General features: G+C 45.0%; 1 protein-coding gene across 1 annotated transcript in view; it reads right to left on the bottom strand.

Moving 5' to 3' along the window:
* Nucleotides 1-3,225: 3,225 nt before the first annotated feature.
* The window catches only part of Ralbp1 (ralA binding protein 1), a 43,118-nt gene continuing 30,978 nt past the window's right edge, over nt 3,226-15,365 (bottom strand). Inside the window, exons 4-10 of the mRNA XM_057762850.1 lie at nt 14,394-14,743; nt 12,765-12,926; nt 11,621-11,752; nt 8,807-8,914; nt 7,460-7,581; nt 7,122-7,245; nt 3,226-5,190 (exon numbers count right to left, since the gene is read on the bottom strand). Of these exons, the coding sequence (XP_057618833.1) occupies nt 4,945-5,190; nt 7,122-7,245; nt 7,460-7,581; nt 8,807-8,914; nt 11,621-11,752; nt 12,765-12,926; nt 14,394-14,743 (1,244 nt within the window). The 3' untranslated portion in view covers nt 3,226-4,944. The remainder of the gene's footprint in view (nt 5,191-7,121; nt 7,246-7,459; nt 7,582-8,806; nt 8,915-11,620; nt 11,753-12,764; nt 12,927-14,393; nt 14,744-15,365) is intronic.

The raw sequence follows: 15,365 nt of genomic DNA, 5'->3' as shown, positions 1-15,365 counted from the left end.
GATCAATGGAATTGAGTCAAAGACCCTGATATTAACCCACACACCTATGACCATCTGATTTTTGACAAAGACACTAAAAATATAAAATGGAAAAAAGAAAGCATATTCAACAAATGGTGCTGGTATAACTGGATGTCACCATGTAAAAGAATGAAAATAGACCCATATCTATTGCCATGCACAAAACTCAAGTCCAAATGGATCAAAGACCTCAACATAAATCCAACCACACTGAACCTCACAGAAAAGAAAGTGGGAAGTACACTTGAATGCACTGGCACAGGAGACCACTTTCTTAATATAACACCAGTAGAACAGATACTGAGAGTAACAATAAATGGGACCTCCTGAAACTGAGAAGCTTCTGTAAGGCAAAGGACATGGTCAACAAGACAAAACCGCAGCCTACAGAATGGAAAACGATTTTCACCAACCCCACATCAGACAGAATGCTGATCTCCAAAATATACAAAGAATTCAAGAAATTGGTCGTCAAAAGAATAATGCAAAAAAAAAAAAAATAGAGTACAGACCTAAACACAGAACTCTCAACAGAGGAATCTAAAATGGCTGAAAGACACTTAAGGAAATGCTCAACATCCTTAGCCATCAGAGAAATGCAAATCAAAACAACTATGAGATTCCATCTTACACCTGTAAGAATGGCCAAGAAAAAAACACTGATAATAGTTTATGCTGGAGAAGACATAGGGTAAAGGGAACATGCTGAGGGAGTGCAGACTGGTATAGTCGCTTTGGATATCAGTATGGCAATTTCCAATCAATATAACACAACCTCCACATCAAAGGCTCAGAGACACCCTGACAAGAGCACAGAAAGATCCTAAGAGCCAAGGACCAGGACATCTGCTGTAAGATAGTCTCTTCTTAAATAAAAAGGGGTAAATACAATCAAGATATATATAAAATCCCCTAAGAATATTATTTTTGAAAAATGTATATATAATTTAATCCTCAAAGGACCCTTATTCATTTAATAAATATATACTTGCTATGATAAAGGTACTTAATAATAAAACATGGCAAACAATTCAGGAACAACACCCATGTCAACCTCTGGTCTCCACACACATCATTCATACGAAAAGACAACACACACTAAGAAATGCTGGAGCTGTATTGACTGCCACCTGGCACTTCACCATGAAATTTAGTAAAATGACAATTCGCAGATCATGTCCTGGGTGGAGAAGTAAGTCTAAGGTTTAACCCACACTAAGGCATGCAAGTTACATATTCCCTGCCTTCTCCCCGGAGGCCAGTTTTAACAGGAGACCTGTGCATGCTGAGAAACCAAAGCCCTAACACTACCAGAGACCAAACTTGTCTTAACCTGAAGTTCACACCGGGAGCAGAGAAAGGCAAGACTGTCTTGCTGAAATCATCACCAGAGGACGTGATACTGAGGATACTGGTCAGTGGTGGCAAAGACTACAGGAACAAGCATCTAGCTGCAGGCTGGGGAGTGGGGACGTGAATATAGCAGCAACTTCTTACTGCTCTGCAAAGGGAACCCACATATGGGATTTAAAGACCCTGGTCCTTGTTTCCTGAGTCTCCTGACCTCAAGTATAGAACCATTGACTAATTACGCATCCCAAAGACAATGCTCATTTTACATGTGTGTAATCTTAATAGGTTAACTCTTCACCTAGTTGATGCAGGTCTTTGATTTGTGCCTCCATTGAGTATCAACTAAGCTTGCATCACACCCAGAGCTGACAATACAGAAACATCAGCAAAATGCCCTGGAAAAAAGCTCCATAGAGCCCAGGCTGCAGCTGGATCCACCAGTAGGGTGTGTTTTGGGGGTGTATGTGTGTGGCTGAACATGCATGTGGAGCCTAGATGCCATCATTGGGTGTCTTCCTCAATCACACCCACCTTATTTTTTGAGACAGGGTCTCTCACTGAAACTGGAACTCACCAATCAGGCTAGAAGCCCCAGAAATCCTCCGTCTTTGCCTCCCCAGCACTAGGCTGACAAGCAAACCATGTAAAATGTGCTTGGCTTTTTACATAGGTAATGAGGACTCAAACAGATCCAGACGCTTGTATAGCAAGCACTTTACGGAATGAACCATATCCTTAGCCTGCTCTTTTTAGATATTCTAATATTTATGATACAGAAACATTTTGCACGTACATTCATGGACATGTAGAAGGTGCTCTTTTTCCTGCAGGTGCACATGTCTTTGGAGGCAAGACGTCACCCTTGGGTGTTGCTCCTCACTCAATCATCTTGCTTCTTTAGACAGGGTTTCCTCACTGTCAAACTGCTTAGACTAGGCTGGTTGATTAGCAAGCTCCAGAGATCTACCTCCCTCTGCCTCCCCAGTACTGGGGTCACAAGCATGCACCACGAGGTCTGGCTCTGTGTGTGTGCAAATGTGCTGTTGTGTACACATCCATATGGAGCAAGAGGCTGATGTTAGTGTTCTTTAACAATTCCACCTTGTTTTTTGACATAGGGTCTCCCACTGAACCCAAAGCTAGCAAACTCAGGGAATTCTCCTATTTGCACCTCTGCAGAGGAAGAATTACAGGTGTTCCCACCACTCCTGGCTTCCTATGTGGATACTAGGGATCTATATTCAGGTCTTCATGCATGCACGGCAAACATGTTAGTGATACACTAAACTACCTCCCCAACCCACACCCAGCTTTTATGTGGCTCCTGAGAACTGAACTCAGGTCTTCATGCTTGTACAAGCACTTACCCTTCATGCTGGCTCCAGTCCATGAGAAACATCACTTAGCACAGAAACATCTGCAGTAAAAAGCTGACCACCATGAAAGCCATGGTTCCTGGTTGGGAGTTGATCCACATCCTCACCCTTCCATCTCAGATCCCTGAAGTTAAATGCCACATCAGGGTGTCTGGAAACCAAGTCACCTACATTAATTTTGTTGTATAGTTTAACTATACAAAATAGAGAATCCAGATATTTGTTATGCTTTAAATATTAGATATTTTAATTGTGAAATTTAAGTACCCCCCCCAAAAAAAAAACAAAATGAGAAGGCTGTTTTATTCTAGACCTGTCCATTCCCAGCATGCTAACTGTTCTAAGTCCTCATTTCATATTTAAAATGCAAACCTCTGTAAACGCCAACAATCAGGGCCAAGATGGGCCTGGACTTGACCTGGAAGGCAGAGAGCTTGCTTTCCCAACAGCATCAGGAAACTGTCAGAGTTCAGGAACTGCAGACTGAGCCTGTGGGCAGCGGGATCAGCAACAGGCACGGGTGAGACGAAGGACGGAAGACTACAAGCAGGACATGGTCTGCGTGTGCCCTGGTGAGGAGCACAGGGAGTGACATCTCATCACTCAACCTGAATGAAGCTCCGGTGCCAACTCTGTGGCAGCTGCTGGGCATGCAATTAGTTCAAAGAAAACAGTGTGCAAGAAAAACTTTTTTTCTCAAATGGCTGTTGAATTTATTTCCTTGATCAATATCGATCCTGGCAAAAGTTAGTTAACCAACATTGAGACATTTGTAATGAAATACTAATTTTAAAAACCCATGATACCTTGATAGAAATTAGAGTTTACACAAACAAAAAGAAGTCTTCAATATGCCAGCAAATATAAAATGAATGTAGTACGTCTGACAGGACACAGCAAGGCGTTTATACATTTATATTTGACACCTGACCATATTTCCAGTCACCATAATATCTTCTCTCCAGATTTAAAAAAATAGTATGCTGATTTCTATAACAAAGCTTTTTTTTTCCGTACAAAAATCAAATAATGGCCAACAAGTCACAACAGTGCAATAGGTAGAGGCTAAAAAAAATTGCATTAAACAGGTGCTGAAATAAATACTAACTAGGAGGGGGAGACTAGAGCCCTCGTGTGGGTTTGTTTCTCACTTTAGTGTGTGGAGTTTGTCTTCAGAGCCTCAGGGGACCTCCCAAGGGGGCCAATCTGGCTCGCTGCCCAGAGTCAGGCCTCCCAGACACCTCGGAGCAGTCACCTGATCTAGAAGCACAATCAGGTGGGATCAACTGCAGCTGTCATGTTTTCCTCTGCTCAGTGTTGTCAGAGGGAGTCCTGAGTAGCTCCTGGAGAGGACGTGGGGAGGAAGAACTTCTGCATGACAGCATCCACCTAGCTTACTCTGGCAGAGGTGTGCACATCCTAGCCCAAGCAAGCAACTGAAATCGTCTGGTTTTCCTGGAAGGTCAGTTATGTAAAAGGTTTCTGGCTTGAGACGCATCCTTTGTGTTAATGTCTCAGGGTCAAGGTGGTCACCTCTGACCACCTCAGTGAAAAGGCCTTTGCTGATCCCTGGCAGTGAGTGACTCCACGCATACAGAACTTCTATCTGCCACCAGACTAGGCTATCCTGATAACTCACACTGACGGACTCGATTTGTAACTATAAAAGCAAAGTGGTACTGGGCAGGGAAGGAACACCCAGCGAGAGCCTTTTTGGCCAGTCAGAAAATATGAGGCAGCTCCCCACTGAACAATCTGCACCAAAAGGTGTGGAAGGCACAAGCAAGAGTGGCCAGAGACCCTGTGGGGCTGGCGAGACCACAAGCGTCCACAAGGCAGGTGCAGAAGTGACCTGGTTTGGTTCCCACCCTTTGATAAGAGATCCTGATTCTGCTGTGATTTAAAAAAAAAAAGCAAAGAAAGACGATTTTTGGTTTAAAAAGAAGCCACTCAAGGGTTAAAATAGTTATTTTTAACAAAGAAAATTAATTTTCAAATGAGCTGACACTATCTGGAAACTCATGTGTTCCCTGTAAGCCCCTGGTGTGTCCACTGCTTCACCCTCCCAGGACCTGAGCCTGACGAGGAGTCAGATGTGTGCAAGAGGAAGCATCTCTGAGAACCTCTACAGCATGTACAGCATCAGAGTCCACTGACTCGCTTACAGTAAGACGCACAGGGCCCAGCAGGCAGTTCAGATGGGCGTCTCCTTCCGGTCTTTGCTGGGGGAGGGCTTCACCTGCTCCTTAGCTGCTTTGACCTCGAGGACACCATCACAGGGCGGTGGACCTATGCCCCCTCGCCTCTCAGGCTCCTCGTCCTCCTGCAGCTGCTGCTCGGACTTGGCTCGCTGCATCTGGAGCAGTCGGAGCTGCACACGCAGCTCAATGATGGCCTCCCGCTCCTCATGGACTGCCTGGTTCAGGTGGTTGTTCTTTATCTTAGGGAACGACAAGAAGGCAGTCACCTCTTAAGCAAAGCCAGAAGAAGGAGGAATCGGGCAGAGCACAAGCTGCAAGCCATCCCACACAAGGATCTACTTCTATTTCAGGCAACCTGGCTGGCGCGACAGAAGACACCAACGTGAATATGCAAATGACCAGAAAAATACAGCTCTGAACAGGGGAGAATATAAACTCTGCCTGGAGTTACAAAGGAGTAAACACATCTAGAAAACAAGGTGTCAAAAGAAACAGTTGTTCTAGGAAGTATTTTAGTGTTTAAATGGGCTTTTTTTTTTCCTTACACTGTTTTCTGAACAGACTTCAAGGAGAGTACAAAGATAATTTTAGCCGCAATTAGGAGAGGGAATTGGAGCTGCAACTCTTTTCCATATCAAAATCCGTCTTTATGACTATATTCGAAATGTGCTACTTAAAAGTCTATAGGAAACCATGCTCACTTCTAAATGATGTACACTCCCTCATTCAGCAGAGTTTGCTAATCCCAGGCTCTTGGCAGTCTCTTTCTGGCAGCAACTGCCTCCATCCTTCAGAGTCCTCTCTTCATCCTCAGTATTTCCCAGCATCCCTTGTTCAAATGGGTTGAGATGAGGATAAGCCCCACTGGGTGTCCTGGACCCTTCCCTCCCCTACTAATATATGGCAAGACTCAGGGCAGCCACTTTGGCCCCAAATGGGAAAGCTGTGTGAATAATGGGCCTACACAATCCGAACACAGACTCCCCAAAGACCCACATCTCATTTCTGCTTATTTCCTTTCCTGTTTTTGTTTTAAACAAAGGTCTCACTGTGTAGACCAGGCTGGCCTCAGACTCATGGAGTCCCAACTGCCTCTGCCTTCCTGAGTGCTGGGATCACTTCACAGGCATAGATACACGGTGCAGGCACGTGGGGATGCGAGGACAACTTGTCCTGCAGGAGGAGCTGTCTTCCTCTAGCTCAGGTCCTCAGCTACAGAGCAGCATGTTCACCTGCTGGGCCACCTCCCTGGATCCCTGCGCCTCTCCCCCAGGACAGACTCCTGCAGCAACAGGTGTTTCTGCCATCAGCAGCCTCCTCTCACTCTGCCCACCCTCCACACAGACAGAGGAAGGGCAGAAGTCCTGGGCAATTCTTAAATATTTTTATATTTTATTTACTTTTATGTGCATTGGTGTTTTGCCTGCATGTACATTTATGTGAAAATATTAGATCCCCTGGGACTAGAGTTACAGACAGTTGTGAGCTGCCATGTGGGTGCTAGAAATTGAACCTGGGTCCTCTGGAAGAGGACCAGGGCTCTCAACTGCTGAGCCATCTTCCAGCCCCTAAAATGATAGTTTTCAGATCTTTTCTTGTTGTTTTTTGAACCCAACTGTCCTGGAATTAACTCTGTAGACCAGGTTGGCCTCCGACTTAGAAATTCATGGCTTCTGCCTCGTGAGTGCTGGATTATAGATGTGTGTCCCTAGACCCAGGTTCTGTGCAACTCTTGACGCCCACATGGGCGTGGCTGCGCTTTGCTTGGCAGTTCAATGACCATGAATAAAGCAAGCTGTCCCTATGCTCACTGGGTCCTACCACAAAAGACAACATTTTATTTCGGGTAAGAAAGGAGATCTTTTAAATCAACCTTCTCTTCCCAACACAGCTGCTGCCCAGAGCTTTCTGTCACACCGACTTTGTGGCACAAGGACGACAACTGTCGCTCACTTTACCTCTTGCACCTCATCTCTGCCAGTGGGAGGGCTAGCCCATGCATTTGCACACTAAGGTCAAGGCTACCACACTTCAAGCAGCCAAGATCACATATTTCATGCTGGGTAGAAGGCCCTTGGACTCCTCTCTACAAGTCTGCAGTGGGAAAATAGGCAGTCTCAAGCACATTTTAGAAACTACTGATTTTTGGTTGGTGTCCACCCAAACTCACTTCTAGCTCTTCGTTCTGTCTCTGTAAGTCTTCCAGGATGATCTGCAGCTCCTCCTCGTCCTCGCTCTCACTCTCGCTCTCAGAGGAGTACTCCTCGGTCTCACTCCGGCCGTGCTGCTGGCGACTGTGAAGAGACAAAGGGAACTCTACTGTGGCTTGGTGGCCAGCTCTCTGAGGTCTCCCATGCTCGGGAATTTATCTGCGCTGTTTTAAGACCCGATAAGAAGCTTGAAGTGACTACTTCAGAAGCCTAGTTCCTTTACAGGAATGTTTAAACAATTCTGTTCACAGTTAGAGCCAACATGGCAGGAACTTCCAACCCCACAGCTCTCCTTTACCTCTGGATCTCTGCAATCTCAGCTCGGAGGCGCTCAATCTCTTCCTTCTCTGAAGCAATCTGACGTCGCAGAAACTGCTCCATGGCCAGGAGTTCCTCCTGCTCAGTCAAGATCTCATTCTCCTGAAACGATTGCAGAACACCTTTCCGAGTTCTGGTAGAGGCAATGCCCCCTTCCAGTCACCACCAGCTTGGTGCTGAACATGAATTACTTCAACCAAAACCAAACTATTTCCTCAGAATCAAGAAAGGTTACACAGTTATTTTGAGAGACCGTCTAGACTCTCAACAACAACAGGGTATATGCAAGAACCTGTTGCGTTCCTTTTGCAAGGCTCCCTATGAGCCTACCACTCCAACACCAAGGATCAAAGTCAAAATCTGCTTCAGATTCCCGGGGACTAAACAGATTGCTTAGCAGTTAGGAGTACCTGCTCTTCTTACAGAGAACCCAGTTCAGCCCTCAGCACTGACACTGGGGTACCCACAACCATATGGAACCAGCTTCAGGGGATCCAACACCCTCTTCTGGCCTCAGCAGGTACCTAAGCATGTGTGTGCAACACACACACACATAAAAAGCACAATCTAAAAATCATCTGCTTTGGCTTCCTGTCTCTCAGAATTCACGGTCACTAGGAAAAGAAGGACCCCAAGAGATGATGTGTGGCTGGTTCCAGCGCCAATGGAAAGCAGACCAGAGAAGGAAAGTCACAGATCTTACTTCCTCGCTGCACTTGGTCGCTCCCTCCAGATAAAAGAGAGAACTCTACTTGACAAGTTAACCATCCTGATCTGCTTGACAGATAATCATATGGGGAGAACCTCTATCTTCACACATCCAGGGTCCCCCAGCCTGGGGAAAGCAGTCAGCAGGAATGAGGAGCTGGAGACAAAAGCTTCAGCAACTTTCCAAAAAAGGGGGAAGGGAAAGCACCATGGTCATGATTCAGTAAGTACGGAAAAGCTATCAAGAAAGTTTCTCCTCCATGTTTAAACACACAGACATTTCCCCTTTGCCCCGGGATAGCTATGTAGTTAATATTCCAAGAAATCTCAGACGGAAAACCTTGAAGAGAATAGTGTGGAACTTTATTCTCTCCTGTTCTCACTGACACCTGTGAATCCAGAAAAAAGCCTACAACATAAATTTACTTGTGGACTAAACAAAACTAAGAAACTAGACAGAACGCCGCTTCTCCTCCACACAAACACCACACAGGGCAGGGCCATAGATCACAAGTCCTTGGGAGTTACTTTACAACTCTGGTTTAAAAAGTCTATAGTTGAGCTTCTTTTTAAAAAATGACCAATAAATGACCTCAGAAATTAAAAGAGTTTAGCTTACCTGGGCAAGGAGGATATTTATAACTTCCTCATTTTCATTCATTTCTTCTTTGGAAACATCCTCTTTCGAGAGACTGGCTATCTCCTGTGCAATCTTGGTTTCACACTCCTGTCAAAGCAGACAAATGAACTAACTGTTCAGCACATGTCTAAAACAGTCAACAAACATCCCTCTTAACCTACCAAAATTAAAGAAAACCCCAGCAGTCATCGGGGCACTGCCTAACAGGATGGACAGGCATTTGCTAACTGGGCCTTAGAAAATAATGTGTGTAGAACCAGGCATGGTGGTGGCACACACTTTTAACCCCAGATCTTGAAAGGCAGAGACAGGAGGATCTCTGTGAGTTTGAGGCCAGCCTGGTCCACAGAGTAAATCCTAGGACAGGATGGCATAGAAAGACCTTGTCACACACACACAAAAAAAAACACAAACACAAACCAAAACAAGAATATAATGAGTAGAAACAGCAACGTAGTTCAGTGGTAAAGACATTTGCTGTCAGGAAGCCTGACAACCTGAGTTCATCCCCTCCCTGGAACCCACATGATAAAGAACACTGATTCCTGCAAGTTGTCCTTGGTTGTCCACATGCACACTGTGGCATGTCCATATACAAGTGCACACTAACACACAAATAAATAATACAAATGTAAAGGTAAGAAGAGAGCATAACATGGTTTCCCTTAGCCTGTGGCCGCACCATGAAGAATGCTCAGCTCTCATGAATATGTTCACTACTTCAGCACCACGTGTGATGCCTTGAAGGGGGCTCTAGGGCCGTTAGTTCTAAGCCTGATTTAACTAATTTTACCATACACACACAATCAAGTACCTGCCACCCCTTGTTAGAAAACATCCCCTTGGCTCCACTATCTGCTGACACCCAGCAACTATGGGCCTGCTTTCTATCCCTATAGTCTCTCTCCGGTTGGGATGAGCTGACTCCATCAGTCAGCAGGCTCTTGGGCCGCACACGTAGTCTAAGATGCTTCTGTTTACTGTGCTGATGTGAGTAGCTGAGTGACGGCCAGGGCACGGATGTGCTCAACCGCCAGAGGCGCGGGGTCCTCTGCTGCTTTCTGCTGTTATGAACACTTCACAGGTACTCAGAAGACTTAAGGGCTGATGCTCTCTTAGAGGAAGAATTTCTGGGGTACACAATAAGCAATCATGTTTACTTTTATAAGAAAGTGACCAGTTGATATTGTGGTTTAAATTGATACTGTATTTTTCTTATTTTTAGTCACTAATCCACCGAATGATGCTACTTCTGTCTCTAACTCATTTCACCCTCAAAGGTGAAGTCAACACGATGGAATCTGGGTGTGCAGCTACAAAAAAAAAATAAGAAAGCAAGAAGAGGGAATGGTAGGGAAGAAATACAGGCTAATAAAAAGAAGATATTCATCCTTTTCAAACTGCCATACTGCCTCTGGTTTCAATCCAGAATTCTGTATGTGCATGTGTGCACATTTGTGGACTTGAGTGCCTATAGAGAGGCTAGAAGGCATTTGTTGGATGTTATTCCTCAATCAATTCTCCATCTTCTTTCTTTCTTTCTCTCTCTCTTTTTTTTAAGTCAATGCCTCTGTTGAGTGTGCTGCTTAAATCTTGTTGCTGGATCTGAATGTAGATTGCAAGAACTTCTGGGGATGTGTATTTTAGCTTTGGTGCGGCCAGGAAACTGAGTGCAGAACCAAGCCTTGCACCTTAAACTAGTGGGACTTAAAGTCACACCTTAAACAAAGTGTGACCTGTGAACTCTATATGTGGTAGCAGTTGCATGAAGTTCCTCCCCTGCTGTATGGAACCCTCCTAGGCCTTCATCCCTGCATTTCTATTCAAAATTCAAACTTCTCGGAAGTCTCCAAAGGTCTCACACCCAGCCTGCTTCTCACCCTTAGAGAGTTGTTTACACACACAAACCAGGCAGGAATAAACACCTTCTTAATTCAAAAAAAAAAAAATGTCTAAACTTAATGAAACATTTGATTTCTTTCTTTCTTTTTTTTTTTTGGTTTTTCGAGACAGGGTTTCTCTGTGGTTTTGGAGCCTGTCCTGGAACTAGCTCTTGTAGACCAGGCTGGACTCGAACTCACAGAGATCCGCCTGCCTCTGTCTCCCGAGTGCTGGGATTAAAGCCGTGCGCCACCACTGCCCAGCGAAACATTTGATTTCTACCAAGCTAAAATATGAATAACACAGCACAAGAAACATTTATGAATAAATTTCCCACTAGAGAATTTGTCAATCATATACCTATTACTTTTAAAAGAAATAACTTACAACAATGTAAAGATGTGTCACATTTGTTTGTGCTGCATTTGTTTAACTACGTAAGATGTACTGCCATTTGTTTCACCTTGCCTGCCTAAGGTACGATAGGTCTAATAAAGAGCTGAACGGCCAATAGCTGGGCAGGGGAGGGACAGCAGAGCTGGCAGGGCAGAGAGAATAAGTAGGAGAAGGAATCCAGGCTCAGGAGAGAATGGGGGAGAAAAAGAGCGAAATGCCTGGGGTCAGCCAGGCAGCTGCCAGACAGACACAGAAGGAGCAGTGAAGTAGGACAGACAGAATGAAAGACAGGTAAACATTTCCAAGTCAAACTGCTGCTGAAGGGAAACAGGATAAATGAAGTTACAGGAGCTAGTGGGACAAGCTTCAGGTAAGGCCGAGCATCCCTAACGATATTAAATCTCCGTGTCACGATTTGGGGCTGGCAGTCCGAGAAGGCCTGTTACAAGGCAGTGTACAGAAGACTCTCCCACACTCTGCACCTTTGGAGACACAGGGTGTAAGGCAATAACTCACTTGTCTTTTAGCTTCCCTCAGTTTTCTCTTGAGGGCAGTCAGAATCCTTTGTACTTCCCACAATCTTTCTTCTTTAGATAAGTCCTTTATCCCACCCTGCAGATCTCGATGTAAACAATTCAAAAGAAACTCCTAGAAAACAAAAGGACACATGGAAAGCCGGTCAGTGTCTTGTTGTCTAAAGGCAGCACGTGCGACTTCTATGATGGAGAACCAGCTCTCTGAGGGAAACAGTGCCGACTATTCTCTCCGCAAGGCTGCTGCTGACTTGCAAACCCACCCTCGTTTGCTTTACGAGGAATTAGGCCCTCGTTCATGTGTTTCTAGCAGTTCAACAGCAACCAATGCATATCCTTCTGTCTCCTCCTCACAGCAGCGAGAACGCAACAGAGAAGCAGACATGTGACCATGTTCACGCAAACACAAGCTTTCTATTCAGTCTTGAATTTCTTACCAAGTCGTCTCAGTCTCTCCACCTCCTCCCTAAACACACACATACATATATACACACACACACACACACACATGCATTTACAGGATTTCCTTTATATCAAAGCAGCATAGTGGGAAAGTTCAAATTTTGAGCTAAATATTGGTTACATAGTCTAGAAATTATGCCAGAGTAAATTACTAAAACTTCCCTTTCCAGTATTTTAGCTGTAAAATATGATGGATAACAGCACATTTTTGAGATCCTGGCTGTGGTGATTCCTTCCAGGTATTATCCCCCACATTAATTCCGGAGCTCATTCATTTTAAAATGAGAAGACCAAGGCTTAAGAATGTTGAACAATTTGCCTAAAATTAGCATGTCAGGAATGAGCAGAGCAGGAGCTTAAAACCAGTTCTTCAGTTTAAAATCCTATGCCGTTCCCACCATGGTTACTTATGTGGCATGACTAGGGTCAGCTGAAAAACGTGCCATGAAGAGCATGTTCCCAAGACAGGGCCGAGTTCAGTGGGAGGAGCGGAGGGCTTCCATCAGGCCTGTGCTCCATCCCCACGGCTGCAGAGAACTCTGCACCAAGAGATGGAGGAAAGCACACAGGAACCACACTACTCAGGACGCTACAGTTCATGTGCCCAGCACAGAAGCAGGCAAGGAGAGGGTGGGGTCAGAGCAGGGCAGGGGCCAAGTACACACCTGTCTCCTGATCTCTTCCTTGATGCCTGCCTGGGTCTCTGGCAGTGTGGGCATTGTAGCCATGTTGGACCAACGCAGAGGTCTTGTCACTTGCTTTAGGACCACAGTGCCAAAGAGCTCTTGCACATGTGTGAAAAGCACATACAGGACACGGTTGCTGATCTGTAGAAAATAGGTGCAGAGTTCATAAAACCACTGGAGATCTTTTATTCCATCGGCACCAGTCACAGTGCATCTGTTAATCCTGGACACGGAAAGGAAACTCCACAGCAGAGACAAAATGGGCTTTACTAACTAATGTCAATGTAAGAAGAGAATACGAAAGCCTGACTTAATCATGTCTCAAAAGCACCATAAGGGAAAAGCCTGGAAAGGATACGAAACACATGACCATCAATTTGCACTTTCCTGTCACCCATTAGCTGGCTTTGACTACCTAATGATGCTCTCCAGTGTATTCGAGACCTTTCACACACAGCTGGGTGGTGGAGCACCTGCAGGTGTACAGAGCTGGCAGTCTCGTGGGGCGTGCACCAGCATTCCATGATGTTCCCAGACTAGGAAGTCAGGACTGCAGGATGGCTAAACAACGGAGACAAGTTTTTTCCTGGTTCAAACTTTCTCTTAAAATTCCCCTAGAGCAAACCAGGCGGTGGTGGTGCACGTCTTTAATCCCAGCGCTCGGGAGGCAGAGGCAGGCAGATCTCTGTGAGTTCGAGGCCAGCCTGGACTACAAGAGCTAGTTCCAGGACAGGAACCAAAAGCTACGGAGAAACCCTGTCTCGAAAAATCCAAAAAAAAAAAAAAATTCTCCTAGAGCTTCTGTGGTATAAGCACCCATGCTATGGCAATGAGTAACAATGTAGTATTGACCAAACTCTGAAAACCAGGCTAACAAAACTGATATTTGAGAAATTTAATAAACAGTTTGTTTCCCGGGCAATGTTGGTGCACGCCTTTAATCCCAGCATTCAAAAGGCAGAGGCAGGCAGATCTCTGAGTTTGAGATCAGCCAGATTTACCCAGAGAACCCTGTCTCAAAACACCAAAACAAAATTTAGACCTACTATCTCCTCTTTTCTTTTGACGCAATAAGGTACCATTTACTACAAATGCAAACACAGTCTTGGACAGCATCACTGAGCAGTGGTGAGGGGACAGGAGGCTAGGAGGACAGCTTAGTCACTAAAGCACCTATCGTGCAGGCATGAGGGCCTGAGCTCCAGCTCCCCAGTTCATGTGCATGACTGTACACACTTGCACTACAGTACTGGGGAGGCAGGGACAGCAGGGTCCCTGTGGTTTGCTGGCCAGCTAGCTTAGCCTATTTGTCAGTTTAGGCCAGTGAGAGACACTGTCTAAAGGAAGGAGAAAAGGTGGATGGTTAGTATCTAAGGAACAATACTTGAGTTTGTCCTACGACCTCCACATAAATATGCATACACCTACATGTGCTGCCACACACATGCAATTCCTACATACGAACAGAAAAGAATGCCAGGTATGGTATGTCTGGGTTACCCATCATTCGCCTTCTTGGAGTCAATGTTTCACAGACACTTTGGCAACAGACTGCTCCCGAATTTCCCAGTGTCGACACCCAAAGGGGCGTGCAGACAGGACCCATACCTGGACGGTCGGGCTAAGTACTATGGAGATGTTCTGGATATTCATTTTCGTCTCTAGCTCCTTCGCAATGACGTGGTCCATGTGCACAATGAGCCAGGAAATTAGAAGGTGGTTACATTCTGGCAGTTCCTTAAGCAAGCGCTGGAATTCCTGTACTTTCTCCATCTCCGTGGTCTTCCCACAAGCCTCTTCAAATCGGGGCATAAGCTCTTTGGTAAGCAAATTCTCTGGAAGGTCTCGCAAATACTGCTTCAGCAAACTGGCTACAGTGTTAGGCTCATATTCTTCCAAGTTTGGAGACTCCTCTCGGTCATAGGCAGCTTTTAGCTCATCTACCTTTGATTTGATTCCTTAAAACATTAAATTTAAAAGAGAAAGAATACCAGAAATCAGACATGCTTTCTTTACCCCTGTACACGCCTGCTGCAGAGACACAGAAACATCCAGGAACTACCTCTGGAAGCCAGGTGTGGTGGCTCACACTGGTAATCTCACTACTTGGAGGCTGAGGCAAGAGGACAGCTGCAAGTTCAAGGCCAGTCTGGGCTACAGAGCAAGACCCTGCTCAGAACTAAATAAGAGCCCTCCTGATGGGAATTAGTACTGCATGTGTGCCATACAACTCCTCTACAAACATAAGCACATAAAATCACAATGAAAAACTGAATATTCCCAGAAGCCATAGTACACTAAGAAAATATGCTTAATCCAGAAAAATTAAATATAATGGCAATTAGATAAAAATTCAGGGGGAAATGAAACTATAAACCAAGCATATATACTGTACAAATAAAAGGCAACTTTCTAACTCCTCACAAGACAGACAATGTAAAAAGAAGCTCCCCCATATGAGTAGCTTATCCACAGGGCAGTAGACAAGCTGTTGCTTTGTAAATAAGAAACAAAGTTTCCTAGTTTATCAGACTCACTGCAAATACCAAAGTCAGGTCAGAAACAAAAGAATTCTTTGAA

The sequence above is a fragment of the Chionomys nivalis genome, chromosome 2, assembly GCF_950005125.1.
Source record: "Chionomys nivalis chromosome 2, mChiNiv1.1, whole genome shotgun sequence".
Lineage (NCBI taxonomy): Eukaryota > Metazoa > Chordata > Mammalia > Rodentia > Cricetidae > Chionomys > Chionomys nivalis.
Note: the sequence above shows the minus strand (reverse complement) of the source record. Positions and strands in the feature narration are given on the sequence as shown.